General features: G+C 45.2%; 1 protein-coding gene across 1 annotated transcript in view; it reads right to left on the bottom strand.

The window, feature by feature from the left end:
• Positions 1-16,967, bottom strand: part of FBXL19 (F-box and leucine rich repeat protein 19) — a 1,144,361-nt gene that overhangs the window by 726,213 nt on the left and 401,181 nt on the right. The window contains exon 5 of the mRNA XM_044086223.1: positions 15,746-16,422. Coding sequence (XP_043942158.1) covers positions 15,746-16,422 — 677 coding nt within the window. The remainder of the gene's footprint in view (positions 1-15,745; positions 16,423-16,967) is intronic.

Here is a 16,967-nt window from a genome sequence, read left to right as displayed (position 1 = left end):
CCATGCATGTCTCCTGATAAAGTACAGTTTTGTACCTACCATAAATGTAGATGTCCGAACTGGATAGCATCTGCAGTCATAACAAGTGGGTTGTCCTGTCGTCAGGCAGCCCTGCAGTCGGCCGGATTCCAAAGTCCGGGCGCTTCGGCTGATGTCGCCCTCCACCCGACGCCATCTCTGCTGGTCTTGGTATAAAAGCATCAGCCGGCGCCATTTTCCTCAGTGTTTCTTGCCCCAGATGCCAGTAGCCCTCTTGCAGGGTAAAATTTGGATAGATGCCAATGTTTCCAAATAGATAGAGGTAAACACAACAATAAGCATATATGTACATATATACAAACAAATACACCACAAAAGACTCCCAACAGCTAGCTATTAGGAAAACACCTAGAGGTACCACAGAGGGAAGGAGGGGAGAGGAATCCTGACTGCAGATGCTATCCAGTTCGGACATCTACATTTATGGTAGGTACAAAACTGTACTATGTCCTTCATGGATGCATCTGCAGTCTACCATAGCCAACTAGGGAGGAGGATAAAGGTAGATTATGGTGTGTTTAAGATCCCTTGCAGTACAGCAGTGGCAAACCCTGCTCGGGATCTGGAATAAAGAGGCAAATTATAATGCTTGGCAAATGTATGCACGGAGGTCCAAAAGTCGCCTCAATAATGTCTTTGGTTGCCACTCCTCGTAAGAAGGCTGTGGTAGTGGCTGTAGAATGAGGTCTTATGTTCTTGGTTTTCCATGGAAGGAGTAACAGTATCGTATGCAATTTCCTATCCATTTGGAGATTGTCTGTTTGAAATAGCTTTTCCTTCCCTTCCTGTTGCATAGGCTACAAAAGTTGGTCAGTCTTTCTGCTATTTTTGTTCTGTCCAAGTAGTGTACATCCAAGGTATGCAGTATTCTTTCCCTCTGTTTTGTGGGTTGGGAAAGAAGGAAGGTAGGTGGATTGCCTGGTTTAAAGATACTCTGGATACCACCTTAGGCATAAATGTAGGGTTAGTCCTCAAGGACACTCTATCTTGGTGGAAGATTAGGAAGGGTTGCACTGCCATTAAGGCCTGTAGTTCTGAAACCCTCCTTGCTGAAGTAATTGCCAGTAGGAAAGCAGTTTTCCATGACAGGTGTTGTAGGTCTGCTGTTGCTGCTGGTTCAAAGGGTGCTAGTGTCAACTTTTCTAGCACAAAGTTTAAGTCCCAAGCTGGTAATGGTGGTTTCCTTGGAGGTTTTACATTCTTGATTCCTCTGAGGAACTGCCTGAGCAAAGGGTGCGAAAAAACAGTAGGATCAAAGCTGTATTCTGCTGAAATAGCTGATGCATGTATCTTGATGGAGGAGTAGGACAGGCCTGAATGAAGAAGTTCGGCCAGATACTCCAGAATGTTAGGCATATCTATGTTTGACACATCTTTTCCTCTATCGGTACTCCAAATGACAAACCTTTTCCATTTTCCAGCATAGTTCTTTCTTGTTGAAGGTCTTCAAGAATAATGTCTTTAACTCTTTGGGAAAGTTCTGGATTAGCTGCTGCTATGTGATGTTCCATGCAGTCAGTTGCAGCGTTTTTAGGTTTGGATGTATGATGCTGTAGTTGTTCTGAGTTAACATCAAAGGCAACATGTTGTTCGAGACATGCTCTTCAGTAGTGGGTACCAGTGTTGTCTTGGCCAGTTTGGGGCTATCAGGATTATCCTTGGACGTTCTTCCTTGATTTTTAGTAGTACCTTGTGTATCAAAGGAAGAGGAGGGAATGCATATGCTGTTAGGCCTTTCCAGTTGAAGGAGAGTGAGTCCACTTTCCATGCTAGTGGGTGGAATGTCCTTGTGCAGAATTTTTGAGCTGGTGATTGAGAGGTGATGCGAATAGGTCTATCTGTGGCATTCCCCATTTCTTTGAGATGGTCTTGAAGATGTCCGGTGCAGCTTCCATAGTGGTTCTGCTTAGTATGTCTGCTAGAGTATTGTCTTTCCCGGTACAAATATTGCCTGTAACTGAATGTTGTAGCTGAGTGCCAGGGTCCACAGCTCCAAGGTCATTCTGCATAGGGGTATGAATGAGTGCCTCCCTGTTTGTTGATGTACCACATGACTGTGGTGTTGTCTGTCCTTATCATCAACTGGCCCTCTTTGAGGAATGGTTTGAACTGTTGGATTGCCAGTTTTACTGCCAGCATTTCTTTTAGATTGCTGTGCAGGTGAAGTTGATCCTGTGTCCACAATCCTTGCAGCATTTGTCCAGCATGTGGGCCCCATCCTAGGTCTTGTTGTGATGGTCTGGCTTGGTTGACATCTGCGGAAGGGCAGGCCTGGGTTTGACTGGCATGCCTGAGCCCACCATAGGAACTCCTGTTTTAAGCATGGAATTAGTGGGATTTCTGTTTCTAGACTGTGTCTGTGTTGGGACCATAAATTCTTTAGGTACCACTGTAGTTTCCTCATATGTAGTCTGGCAAATGGGACCAAGATTATGCATGATGCCATGAAGCCCAAGGCCTGTAGAAATTTTCTTGCTGTTAACTTGTTCAGTTTTGTTAGTGCCAAGAAGTAAAGAGGAAGTTCTTTTGTTTTTCTGTAGTCAGGAATGCCATTTGTTGTACTGTGTCCAATTCACCAAGAATGTCCTTGTTTGGGATGGTAGCAGCCTTGACTTTTGTAAATTGACTGTGTATCCCAGTCCTTGTAGCAAGTAAATGACCCTTTGTAAATCTGTTGTCAGCTTGCTTTTGTTGTCCCCTTGTAGCAGGCAGTCGTCCAGGTATGGGTAAATTTGAATTCCCTGTAGTCTGCAATATTACTGATGCCAGGCATTTTGTGAATACTCTGGTAGATAAGCCAAAGGGCAATGCTGAGAATTGATAGTGCTCTGATCCTGCAAGAAATCTGAGGTATCTTCTGCAGATTGGTCGAATTGGGGCGTGCAGGTATGCCTCCTTGAGATCTAGAGTTACCAGCCAAGACTTCTTGCCCAGCATAAGAAGTTGCTGTAGGGTCAGCATTTTGAATTTTGGGACAATGATGTATGTATTTAAGGTGGACAGGTAGAATTGGTCTCCAACTTTTTCCTTTCTTGGAACTAGGAATAGTCTGGAGTAGAACCCTTTCCTTGTTCTGCTGTTGGCACTCTTTCCACAGCTCTCATGTTTGCTAACTCCATTATCTGGCGTAGAGCCTCTGTTTTTGATTTGGAGGTAGATTTGGCATTCCTCTTTGACTGGTAAAGTGTGGAAGTGAAACCGGTAACCTTGATCTATGGTTTGTAAAATCCACTTGTCTTTTGTTATGTAGTGCCAGTTCTTTGAAAATAAGCTTAACTTTCCTGCTATTTGTTCCTGGTAGGATTTAGGATTAAGTCACTGTGGTTGTGCTGATGTAGTGGCAGTGGCTGTGTCTGTGCCTCTGTTGTTACCTTGCCACTGTCCTCTGTAGGCACCTCCTCTGGATTGGTTTCTGCCTCTGGAACGCTATTCCTGCCCCTTTGAAAATTTTGTGGAGTCAGGAAAGGACCAATTTTGGCAGGCCAGTTCCTGCTAAACCTTGGGGTTGAACCTGCAGGAAATCTTTAACAGTTTGAACAGATTTTGCCTTTTCTTCCATTTTCTTCATAACCTGCTGGGCAGGTGTACCAAACAAACTTGTCTTGTCCATAGGAGCATCTAGCAACTTAGCTTTAACATGATCCGGTAAAGCTTGTTCCTTTAGCCATGCATGTCTTCTTATCACTGTGCCTGTCATGGCTGATCTAAATGAAGCCTCCAGTGCATCATAGCCACATTTTAAGGAATGGTTGCTAACCTGTTGTATGTTATTTACCATCTCTAATACATATTTCTTATCAAGAGATTCATCAGTAGTTAGCTTTTTAGTTAACTGATCAAGCATAAACTCTTGGTATTGTATCATGTGAAACTGACAGTTTAAAGCTCTAGCTGAGAGAGTAGCTGAAGTGTAGACCTTTTACCCCATCTGTCTAGTGACCTTGCTTCCCTTTCAGAAGGAATAGGGTTTTAGCTGTGGTTGCGGCTACTGCCTTGGGACCCTGGGATATAGTTTCTGGGTCTGCAAGAGGGGCCTTGTAAAGGTGGTGATGAGTATCTGGCACCCTGTAAAATCTGTCTGGTTTGGCAGGGGCTGGGGTAAAGAATCTGGAGCGGAGCAAACATCATTGAAAGCATCATCCACCACAGAGAACAGGAGGTATAGCTAAGGGCCTGTGCTGTGGGAGGTGCAGAAAGGTCCTAAGTCTTTTCTGGAGTCTGAAAAATCCTGTTGCTGCCATTGGAACTGTTCTCGCATGGCATGCAAGGTTTCCCCAAAGGAGAATTCTTCTGGTGGGGAAGCAGCTGGAATGGATTCTTCAGCATCAGAATCTTCAAAATTGGAGAAGGGAGCCTCAGGCTGGTCAGTTATGTCTGATTCATCAGCAGAATCATCAGAAGACGCTGGCTCAGGGGCTCTGCCCTAGGTCTCTTCTCTGGGGCTGAGAGGCCCTGTCTGGGTGAGATTGAGATCCTCTAATTAAAGAAATTAAATCTTCTGCCAAAGAAAGCATTTGAGAACTAGAAGAGGGCCTGGATGAGGGTTTAACAGGCACTGATTTAGTAGTCTTGGCTGCTTTAGCCCTGGCGAAGGCCTTAATGGACATGGCTGCTGGAGGCCTAGCAGCACCACGTGCTGGGGTAGAGACATCCAAGGGGATGGTGTCTGATAAGTCAACCACCGTAGTGGGTAAAATTTCTGAGGTCGATTCAAGAATTGTAGCAGGGGCCTCAGTTGTAAGAATAGGTTCAGCTGTACTTTGAGCAGTTTTGGTTTCGGCCCGCCGAAAAACACTTCGCTTTTTTGCTTTTTGCCGGCGGTTTCAAAAAACAGACGGACGAAAGTGTCGGTCTTTATCTTCGTTGTTTTGGAAGATTGGGTAGTCGGAGGATCCACGGCGGCATAATACACGCAAAATCAGTACCCGAAAAACTGTTCTGCAAACTCCGACCCAAGGCCTAAGCGTTCATCGGTTGAAAGAGGCACAGGCCGAACAGGCTGCTACGTCGTGGGCTGGGCCTAAACAAGGCAGACAGTAAGAGTGGAAATCTTTATGAGGTATTTGTTTCCCACAGGTTAAACAATTGTTAACTTTTTCTGACATCGGCTGAGGCAAGAAAGAGTCCCCAGCTTTAGAAGTCTTAAGTAGTATTCGGTAGAAGTAATCTCTGGATCCGACCGACCGCTAACAGCTTCTGCTTCGCGCGCACGCGGCAAGAAAGACTGAGGAAAATGGCGTCGGCTGATGCTTTTATACCGAAGACCAGCAGAGATGACGTCGGGTGGAGTGCGCACATCAGCGAAGCGGACCCGCCGGACCCGACTTTGGAATCCGCCGACTGCAGGGCTGCCTGACGACAGGACAACCCACTTGTTATGACTGCAGATGCATCCATGAAGGACATCTGTGCCAGTCATGGCTGATCTAAAGGAAGCCTCCAGTGCATCATAGCCACATTTTAAAGAATGGTTACTAACCTGCTGTATGTTATGTACCATTTCCTGAACATATTTTTTATCTAAAGATTCTTCAGAGGACAGCTTTTTAGTTAACTGGTCAAGCATAAACTCTTGATATTGAATCATGTGAAATTGGCAGTTCAAAGCCCTAGCTGACAAAGTAGCAGAAGTGTAAACTTTTTTACCCCATCTCTCTAAGGACCTGGATTCCCTTTCAGAGGGGAGGGGGTTTTTAGTAGAAGTAGCTGCTACAGCTTTAGGGCCCTGGGAGATAGTCTCTGGATCTGCAAAAGGAGCCTTGTATAAATGGTGATGAGTGTCCGGGACCCTGTAGAACCTATCGGGCTTAGCAGGAGCCGGAGGTAATGAATCAGGAGCAGTGCAAGCATCATTAAATGCATCATCTACAACAGAAAGAACTGGAGGTATAGCTAAAGGCCTATGTTGTGGCAAATGTAGAAAGGTTCTAAGCCTTTTTCTGGAGTCTGAGAAATCTTGGCCCTGCCACTGAAATTGTTCCCTCATAGCATGCAAGGTTTCCCCAAAGGAAAATTCCTCAGGTGGAGAGGCTGAAGGAATGGACTCTTCAGCATCAGAGTCCTCGTAAGGGGAATAAGGAGCCTCTGGAGGGTCTGTATGCTCTGAGTCATCAGAGGAATCATCTGCGGATACTGGCTCAGGGGGCTCTGCTCTAGGCCTCTTTTCTGGAGGTGGGAGAGAGGTCCTGTCTGGATGAGGCCGGGATCCCCGAATTAAAGAAATTAGATCCTCAGCCAAAGAAAGCATATGGGAGCTGGTGCTGGGCCTGTGTGAGGGGGGTTTGGCAGGCACCGTTTTTGAGGCTGTGGCTGCTTTAGCTCTGGCAAAGGCCTTAATAGACATGGCTGCAGGAGGCCTAGCAGCTCCACGTGCAGGGGTTGAAATATCCAGGGGAATAGTGTCTGATAATTCCTGAGAAACCGCAACAGAAGGTTGGATTTCAGAAGCCGATTCTACCAGGTTAGAGGAGGCCTCGGTAGAAGGCATGGTTTTGGCTGAAGAAAGAACCGCTTGCTCGGTTTTGGCCGAAACCGAGACACTCGCGGTTTGCTTAATCGCGGTTTCGTCCGAAACCGCGGACCGCAAGTGTCGGTCCTTTTCTTTGCGTTTTTTGGTAATTTGCGTTGTCGGAGGATCCGATGGCATAATATAGGCAAAATCAGAGCCGAAAATCTGTTCAGCGAACTCCGACCGGTGTCTAAGCGTCCGCCGGTTAAAAGAAGCACAGGCTAGACAAGCTGCTACGTCGTGGTCTGGGCCTAAACAATGTATACAGTAGGAGTGGAAATCTTTATGAGGTATTTATTTCCCACAAGATAAACAGTTATTCACTTTCTCTGACATCGGCTGAGGCAAGAAAGAGTCCCCAATGGGGTACTTAGCTTTTTAGAAGTCTTCGAAGTAGTATTCGGTAGTAGTAATCTCTGGATCTGACCGACCGGCACTTGCGAACAGCTTCTGCTTCGGGCGCCACGCGGCAAGAAAGACTGAGGAAAAAGGCGTCGGCTGATGCCTTTATACCCGAAAAACTGCAGCGATGACGTCGGGTGAAGTGCGACACCAGCCACAGCCGGACCCAGACTTTGGAATCCGGCCGACCGAAGGGCTGCCTGACGACAGGACAACCCATTTGTAAGGACTGCAGATGCATCCTTGAAGGACATCCCCACTGGTGTGGTTTGCAAGGGCCCTGTGACTGCCCTCTGCCCCTTGGGCGTCTGTATTTGCCCCTCTGTGATCTGTCTGAAGCTGGAAAAGACCAATTTTTTGTTGGCCAATTTCTGCTGAAGCGAGGGGGTTGTACATGCAAGAAATCCTTGACCATTTGCATAGATTTAGCCTTATCCTCTATTTTCTTTAAAACCTCTTCTGCTTTGACACCAAATAATACATCTTGTTGTAAAGGTGCATCTAATAATTTTGCTTTAACATGTCAGGGAGGGTTTGCTCTTTTAACCAAGCATGTCTACGAATGACAGAGCCAGTAACAGCTGCTCTACAGGAAGCTTCCAATTAATCAAATCCGCATTGTAAAGTATGCTTGCCCACCTGTTCAGCTGCATGCAACAGATCCTGCATTTCCTTGAATTCAGGCTGTTCTGAATGTGTGCTCATTTTTGTTTTACCTGAGACATAAGGAATTGTTGATATTTCAACATGTGAAACTGGCAATTTAATGCTCTCATAGCCAGAGTTGCAGAGGTGTATATTTTCTTTCCCCATCTATCTAGGGCTCTGGAATCTCTTTCAGAGGGCACAGGATTTTTAGCCATAGAAGCTTTTGCTCCCTTAGGACCCTGGGATATGGTTTCTGGGTCAGCTATAGGGCTTTTATAAAGGAATTTGTGAGAGTCAGGTACTCTGTAGTATCTGTCTGGTTTGGCTGGAGCAGGAGGTAGAGAGTCTGGATTTAAACTAGACTCCAAGTAGACATCAACCACAATATCTAAAACAGGAGGGATAGCAAGAGGTCTGTGCTGGGGTAATAAAAGGAACTCTCGGAGCCTTTTCTTAGAATCTGAGTAATCCTGGCCTTCCCAGTGGAAATGTTCCCTCATGGTATGCAATGTTTCCCCAAAGCAGTAGTCTTCAGGGGGAGATGCTGAGGGAAGAGAGTCTTAAGCATCAGAATTCCTCATAGGGTGGAAAAGTGTGATCCTGTTCCTCAGAAGAACCTGAGGAGAGAGAAACCTGGACAGAGGATGCATAATCCTCCTCTTGTCTTGGTCTTTTATCAGGAGGAGGATGGGAAGCCCTGATAAGGGTAATTAAATCTTCAGCCATCTTAAGCATCTGTTTCTTAGGCATGGGGCCTTGACCTGTAGACTGATGAACAGTTTTCTTAGGTTTTAAAGGAGTTTTAAGCTTAGCATAAGATTTAATGGTGAGTGTAGTCGGTCTGAAGACACCTTCTGCAACCGAAGGTGTTTCCTCTGCACCGGTGTTTAATTCTGCTCCGGTGTCGGTAGATGGCTGCATCAGCCTAGTAAACTCCGCTTGGGAGTCGGCAGCTGTCTGGGGTTCCAGCTCTGCGGTCGTCCGGGGCTGCGTAGGCGCCTCACTGAAAACCAGAGAACCGACGACAGGCCCAGCTGAGGCCTCAGGGTCTGGCTTATTCCTAGGCTGCCTGTCCTTATCCTTGCGTTTTTTATGAATTGCGGTCGCCGGTTGCTCCGACGGTATGATATAATTAAATTTCCTACCAAAGTAATGCCGTGCGAAGTCAAAACGGCGGTTGATAGTGCGTTTATTAAACCTAGCGCAAAACAGACAACCTGTGACGTCGTGGTCTGGGCCTAGGCAAGGAATACAATAGGAATGGAAGTCCTTATGAGGTATTTGCTTCTCACAAGAAATGCAATTGTTAACTTTTTCTGACATCGGACTGAGGCAAGAAAATGTTCCCCAACGGGTTACTTAGCTTTATTGAAGACTTCGGACTGAAATTCAAATCGAAAATCTCAGGTGTCGGCCGACCGGCACTTGCGAACTGCTTCTGCTTCTGGCACCACGCGGCAAGAAAGACTGAAGAAAATGGCGTTGGATGCCTCTTATATACCCCTGGCGCACTGACGCCAGGGAAGAAGTGACAGCAACCGACGCCGGACCAAGACTTTGGAATTCGGGCCGACTGCGGGACCGCCTGACGGCAGGATAACCCAAGTGTGATGACTGCAGCAGGGTAACACGACGAACATCTCTTTTTCTGGGCACCAGGAACAGTCTGGAGTAGGAACCCCTGTCCCCTTTGCTCTACTGGAAAAGGTTGAATAGCCCTGATACTAAGAAGAGAAAGTACTTGCTTTTGAGCCTCTGCCCACTGGTTTGGAGGAAGGTCTGGCAAACCACTTGGGGTTGGCAGTGAGTGGAAGTAGAAACTGTACCCCTGGGATACAATGTTTAGGACCCATCGGTCCTGGGTAATGGGCATCCAGTTTTTGCATGCAGGGTGAGTTTTCCTCTTAGGGGTGCAAATACTTGGGCATGGCTGCGAAGGATGATAGACAAGTCACTATGAACTTTTTCCATAAGGGGGTGGCTTACCACTCCCTGTTTTTGAGGATGGAGCACTCCATTGTTTTGATCTCTGCATACCCTGAGACTGCAGTCTTGATCTGTTGCCCCTGGGTTTGAACTGAGAAGGCCTGGGAGGAACTGGAAAAGACCAGTTTTAAAAGGCCAATACCTACTGAATCTAGGTGACTGCACCTGTGAGAACTCTAACAGTTTGCATAGATTTAGCTTTTTCCTCCATCTTTAAGAACAACTTCTGCTTTTGTGTCAAACAAACGTTCCTGGTGTAATGGAGCATCTAGTAATTTTGCTTTGACATGGTCTGGCAAGATTTGCTCCTTTAGCCAGGCATGCCTTCTCAGTACAGACCCACTGACCGCAGCCCTACAAGATGCCTCTAAGACATCAAAGTCACACTGCAAAGTATGTTTACTAACTTGGTTTGCAGAATGTATTAACTCTTGTAAATCTTTACTTTCTGTACAATCTGGAAGCAACAACATTTTTTGTTTAATTAGTTCCATAATAATGCTGCTGGTACTTCAACATGTGAAACTGGCAATTCAAAGCTCTGATGGCAAGAGTTGCAAAGGTATATACCTTCTTACCCCATCTTTCTAAAGCTCTAGAATCCCTGTCCGAAGGGGTAGGGTTTTTGGCTGTAGCAGCCTTAATGCCTTTAGGTCCCTGGGAAATGAACTCTGGATCTCCAGTGGGTTTCTTAAAGAGAAATTTTTGAGAGTCAGGTACTCGGGTAGTACCTGTATCAGGCTTTCTAGGAGCTGCTGGTAAAGTATCCGGAGAAAGACTGGATTCCATGAAGACATCTACAATATCCAGGACAGGGGATATAGCTAGAGACCTGGGCTTAGGCAAGTCTAAAAATTCTCTGAGTCTCTTTTTGGACTGAGAGTAGTCCTGGCATTCCCAGCGGAAATGCTCTCTTAAGGTATGCAAGGTTTCACCAAAAGAAAAGTCCTCCGGAGGGGAGGCAGAGGGAATAGAATCCTCTGCATATGAATCCTTATAGGTAGGTAAGGGTATGTCCTGGAAATCAGAGGGATCAGAGACATCGGACTTATGGTCTGTAGAATCAGAAGGAAAATCAATTCTTTGTCTTTTAGAGGGGGAAGGCTGGCTTCCCCTAATTAAAGTTATAAGATCTTCAGCCATTCTAAGCATTTGTTTCTGTGCCATGGGAGCTTGAGCATGTGCTTTGGTCGTCAGTTTTCTACGCATAGTGCAAACTCTGGGCCTGAGAAACTCTGTAGTTTGTCAAAAACTAAGTTGTTGGTTTAATACAAACATCGGAAGGTCGGAATACACCCTCAGAAGCTGGTGCCTGCACAGAAGCTTCGGACCCATCCAAGGTAGAGACATCCGCAGGTTCCACAGTCGAAGAAGCATTTTGCGGCATACTGGACTTTGAATGGGTCTCAGCAGAGGCATGCGAATCTGTAGAAGCGGGTACCAGGGGCTGCGAAAGCACCTCGCTGTGTACCGGCAGACTGGCAACTAGCTCAACGGAAGCGTCGTCAGCAGTTTTAAACCTATGCGGTCTGTCTGTCTTTATCCTTACGTTTCTTCAGAAGATCGGCAGTCGGATGGCTTATCGAAGCCATTTCGGAATACGGGGAACAAGAGCAAAAGAATTTAGTGACAAAGATAGCCCGATGAGTAATAGTTTGGGCGTTCACAACAAGGCACAAAACCTACAGTGAGGAACTTTGTGGTCTGGGTCTAAACAGATGACACAGTAAGAATGAAAGTCTCTGCGAGATATTTGCTTTCCACATGCAAGACCATTGTTAACTTTTTCTGACATCAGTTAGAGCAAGAAAAAAAGATCCTCAACGAGGTACTTAGCTTTAGAAGACTTAAGGTTTGAAACTCGAAAAACGAAAATTTCAGGAAGCGGCCGACCGGCACTTGAGAACTGCTTCTGCTTCGGGCTCCCACGCGGCAAGAAAAGCTGATGTACGGGCGTCAGCTGCATGTTTTATACCCATAACGACCTGATGTCATGGAAGAGGCGACAGCATCCTACGCAGAAATCCCTAGACTTTGGTATTCGGGCCAACTGAGGGCTACCTACAGGCAGATAACCCAAGTGTGATGATGACTGCAACAGTGAAACACTAAGAACATCTGAAAATGCCAGGAAGCAACAGAAAAATGCAAAAACGTCCTGAAAAGGGGATGGATTGGAACATGGAGATGAGCATCCTTGAGATCTAGAGAGACACCATATAAGCCTGAGGAAGCAAAAGAGGGAACAAAGTCTGAAGAGACATTTGAAAAGTGGGCACCTTTAGAAAAGTGTTTAGATGAGACAGGTCTACAACTGGTCTCCAAGTACCCTCTTCTGGGTGCTAGAAACATCCTGGAGTAAAACCCCCTCCCCCCTTTGGGACACATGCACCTCTTGAATAGCACCCAGGGTTAAAAGGTCCCGAAGCACCTCTGGGGAAAAAGGGGGAATTGTTCTCAAGAAAGCTGAGGAATACGCATAAAAGGGGGAAGGGATTTCCACACCATGAAATACCCCTGGCAAATAATGGTCAGAACCCAGGAATCTTGAGTAATCTGCAACCAAACAGGAAGTGAAGGGAGAGGCGAACAGATAGAGGAAAGTGGCTGGGAAGAATTTGGTAGTCAGACTGCACCTGGTCTATCTGGAAAGCAAGACAGTTTCTGAAGTGAAGTCTGTGTAGCCTTAGCAGGAGGAACCTACTTGTCACCCTTTTTGCCCTTAGGAGGAGGGCGAGATTGCCTGCTAACAAAGGCTAGCTTATTGGGGTAGTTTCTCTGAAATATAGGAACAGGAGAAAAACATGTTTGAGTTCCTATAAGGCTTTCTCCTTATCCTGAAGGGACTTAAACCAGCAGCAGCTTCCCCAAGCAAGTGTTTATTATCAAAAGAGGCATCCAGTAACTTAGCTTTGATATTATCATGCAATGGATGAAGCCAAAGTCAAGAATACTTCCTCATCGCTGACCCAAAAGCAGCAGTCCTAGAAGCAGCTGCTGCATCATAACGACACTAGATGCAATGAAGTGCCACCTGTGAGAAAATCTGCAACAGGAAAAAAAGCAGAACTTTTACTCTCAGAGTCCAGAAGATCAGATATAACCGGACAAGCCTGAGATAGACAAGCCAACAAGTACCTGGACATGTGGGTCGGATAATTAACAGTCCTAAAAGCCAAAGTAGCAAAGGTGTAAACCTTTTTACATAGCCTTTCCATGGCTCTGCTGTCTTTATCAGAGGGCAGTAACTTGGGTGAAGGAAGCAATTGAGAGGGATTGTCAGAGGCTACAGACACTAGTGCGGGGTAAGCAGCAAAACACTTGTACAAAAATTTACCATCCTCAGGCACCCTATAAAACCTATTAGGTTTCGTGGGAGCTGTGAATCAGGAGCTTTAGAGGCATTGGAAAACACATCCAATAAAGCAGACAAAACATCTGACCCATACTTGAAAGAAGGAATTTAAGAATAAGCAAAGGATTCCTCATCAGAATCCAACTCCTCCGGTTCCCTGTTTTTTTTTTTTTTTTAAGTGGAATAGAGGACCAAGTGTGGAGCTGGAACAGAAACAGCCCGAAGAGGTTTCGATGCCATCAAAACACTAAACAAACCCTGACTGAAGGCCTGCCACTCACTCTGTGGATCCTTAGGGGCAAGAGAAACATGTTTAGTTTTTTTTTTCTTTCATGGGATGTCTGCATTATAAGACTTGGAAGGCCCTGACCCAGGACAGCATTTAATAGTAGTAGTAGTACTAGTAACTTTTTCTGACTAAAATCTGAAAACACCCCTATGCCCCTTGGAAATCAGCTGTGGTTCCCCCTAAACATCCAAAACAGATGTCTGCAAATTCTCCTCAGATGTGCTTAAAGTCGGATCCCTGCCCGTCTGCAACCTGGTCGCGGGAGAGGAATCCAATGATAAACCTGGGCGAACCTCTGGGCTTTCACTTACCTTGGGAGAGTCCTCCAGTGGAGGCTGAACAGCAGAAGATTCTGGCCTAGGCTTCTTGGCCTTCTTCACTGATGGCTGTCCCTTGGAGTAGGAAGTTCCCCTCCATATCTTTTGTGAAAAGCTTCAGAAGATGACACTCAAGATAAAGCACCAAAGAAGAGAGTCTACTATGCAGGGTTTTAGGTACAAAGCCTGATAGACGGAACTGGACATACAGTCTTATAAAGTGCCAAGACAAAACAGACACTGTTCATGGTGATCGTTACGGGGAATCTGTCACCCATATTGGCACTTATCCTTCTTGGATGACATGAAACGCCAGAAAAAGAAAACAGTAAAAAGGAACCCCAACGGGGCACTTACCTGCAACAGCTCTGTGAAACCAGCAAAGGAACATAGGTGCTCAAACCGCAGATCAACAAATGGCAAAGAAGTTCTCAGGATGGTATGTCCAGACATCACCTTTATGCCCTACGCTATGCAAGCCGCATGTGTTTGATGTATGGCGTTCCTTAAAGCAACCTAAGGCTTGGGTACACTGGCCAGATGGGCTGCCTTTGGCAGATCCTTAATGTAATGAATACTGTAACAATGATATGGAAGGACATTTAATAAGGTTTCACTTACAATCTCTGTAGTACTACAAAAATGTAAGTAACACAAAACAATCTTTGGTACCCCTGCCAAGCACTCACCCATTCTGTCACTATCAGTGACACCACTATCAGTGAATTCAAGTTCATAACTACAAACACCTTAAATTAAGCCTCAAATCCCACCCCTAAACTTTTATAACCATTTTTTTCTTACCAATACCAAAGAATTCTAAACTTAAGCCTGTAAACTCAGTCAATTACTCTTAAAATAGAAAACTCTAAAAATGCGTTATTACCGAGGCACGAGCATGTGTTACCAAAAGCCTCTAGGTAATCTTCACAATGCTTTCTCCCTTAAAACCTGTTACTTCATTAGATTTGGCAAGATTACTGCACACCACTGTACTTCGCTGATCACTACCGACACCTTCTCAATCACTGAAAAGGTCTCTTTCTGTGCTGTCCTCCCATCCCCGTTATCCACAAACTCTCAATGTTACCCCCCCCCCCCCCAAGGTTACAAAATACTGGGGCATATCAATGTGAATTCTCAAAGTATGACCCGTTTCCTGGAACTCCACATACCCCAACTATATCCATCAACATATTCCTTAATTTAGAATGGCCCTGTTTTCCTACTACGATTCTACTCAATGGGAATGACATCATAATAACTTATCTCCTGTCTTTAACTCTCCCACCTTCTTTAATTCTTTATCATTACCTTCTTGAAACTGTTCTTGTCATTCCTTCACACTGTCAACATTCTTGCCCTTCACTCCTGCTCTACATCGTCACCCCATTTTAACCTGCTACACCGACAGCTTTCTTTAAATTATACATGGCCTCCCACAAACATCATTAAGCAAACTGCTCCCCTATTTTTTATACACAGTTTATTGCCAAAGTTGATTACAACAAATTTTGTAAATGTTTTGCTCATTACTTCAACTTTATTCCATCTTATTTATCCAACTTTTATGCAATTCCTCTATTATGTGCAACTTTAGGTTCATTACCGCTAGAGAGCATTTTATGGCATGTCTACCTGGCCACAACTCTTAAGCTTGTCTGGCTTACACTTCTTGTCTTAACCTATTCTTAGACTGCACATGTCTGGCTATGTAACTCTAAGTAGAAATTTAACTGCCTATACCCATAGTTATGTCTGCAAGGGTCCCATAGATTAGGTCACACACTGTTTAACAATCTAATGTATTTATCATTTTATTATCTACCTACCTAAATACACAACTGCACAAGTGAACATGCACAAAGCTGTACATGTACAGTGTTTGACCCACTTCTGTGCCTTCTTCAAATATTCATGCATGTTAAAATCTAAACCAATTAAACTTACCACTTCTGGAAAATCCGCACAACTATTCAAAGCAATTATTTATAAAACGCAGGGTTCTGAATCTTGTAATAGGAAAAGTGCAGTCTTTAAAAAAAGGCAGTTCTTAGAGTCTGCAGGATAGTGAATGTGTCATACATACCAAACTGTATGCATCTGGTTTTGCTTGGGTGCCTTAATTAACAGACATTCAGAAAATCTACAAATGTAATGTCAGACGTATGCAAGAATATGAAGTTAGGCTTGGCACTTACCATCGACTCCATGTCTTGCAAACTCGCATGCAAACACAAAGTTCCTTATAACTGAGGTATTGAAACACAGCCAGCCAAATATCCCGCTGCATCACGTGGTCTGAACCACTGTCCAAAGGTAGGGAGTCTGGCTCAGGGCTATCAGGGGGCGGTTTTACTACATGTCGTTCCATTTGCAGTGGCTTTGGTGGAGATGGCACCAGCGGCCGGTTGAGAAACTGTGTCCGTGCCACAATCCTGAGTCCCACCTGCCCTGCAGGCCTGGAGTTTTTACGGACTGAGGTCTGTTTTGTTCTGTCACCCTTAACAGAGTGATGGTTGTTCTCTTTCTCCTGTGAGTTGCCCCGTAATTTTGGTTTTCCATTTCGAGAGTCAGAACCCCCATTTCGTTCCTCCTCCTCCTCCTCCTCGCTCTCACTAAAACCTAGTGGTGCAAAGTGGCGATTCTTGGCGTTGCGGTGGCTCCCAGTGGAGCCTTGGCTGGAACCATCGCTACTTGCATCTGAGCCCTGAGAGTCCGAATCAGAATCTGAATCAGAGCTGGAGCTAGAGCTTGAACTATTCTTGACCCGCTCCAACATTTCACACATGCGCTTGAAATGCTCAAGCTTCTCTCGCTGGTGGGACTTCTCTAACTGTGCAGAATTTTCATTCAATCCCTGAGGTGCTTTCTGTTTCTGAAATGACAAACAGTTTTTAAACAATTTTTTGCACAGATTTAACTTTCTCCAAACTCAAAATACTTTAAAATTCAGATCTCAATGAGAAACCCTTGCCCACAGTCTCCAGAAGGAAATGCTTACATCTCCTATGGGGGAGACGGAAGAGACAGCTCACAAACATTATCCAACTCTGGCACCAAAGGCCAAGAATGCTTGTCTGGTTCCAGAATGACCTTAAAACACTCCTTAAATCCTCAGAGGATGGTCTAAATGTCTTTTTTTTTTTTTGGAGGAGGGTTGGCAAGGGCTTATCCCACCATGTGAAGACCCTATCAGTAGTCAATTATAACACTACACAGTGAGGAGGCATCACAGCAGACAGATTGACACACATACAATGCATATTAACACTCACCCAAGCTCACTGTAAGCACTGGGGGATTAAAATAATCATAATTAGCTGGTGGCCACCAACCTGATCCCTGTCATCTTGCCGGAACTGCTACACATTGGAAGGGTGACGACTCCTGATTAAGGGTTGCAGTGCAGAAGGTTCTCTG

This window comes from Protopterus annectens, chromosome 10.part0, assembly GCF_019279795.1.
Source record: "Protopterus annectens isolate FY-2018-M chromosome 10.part0, PAN1.0, whole genome shotgun sequence".
Lineage (NCBI taxonomy): Eukaryota > Metazoa > Chordata > Ceratodontiformes > Protopteridae > Protopterus > Protopterus annectens.
This window is presented reverse-complemented; position numbering and strand designations above follow the sequence as displayed.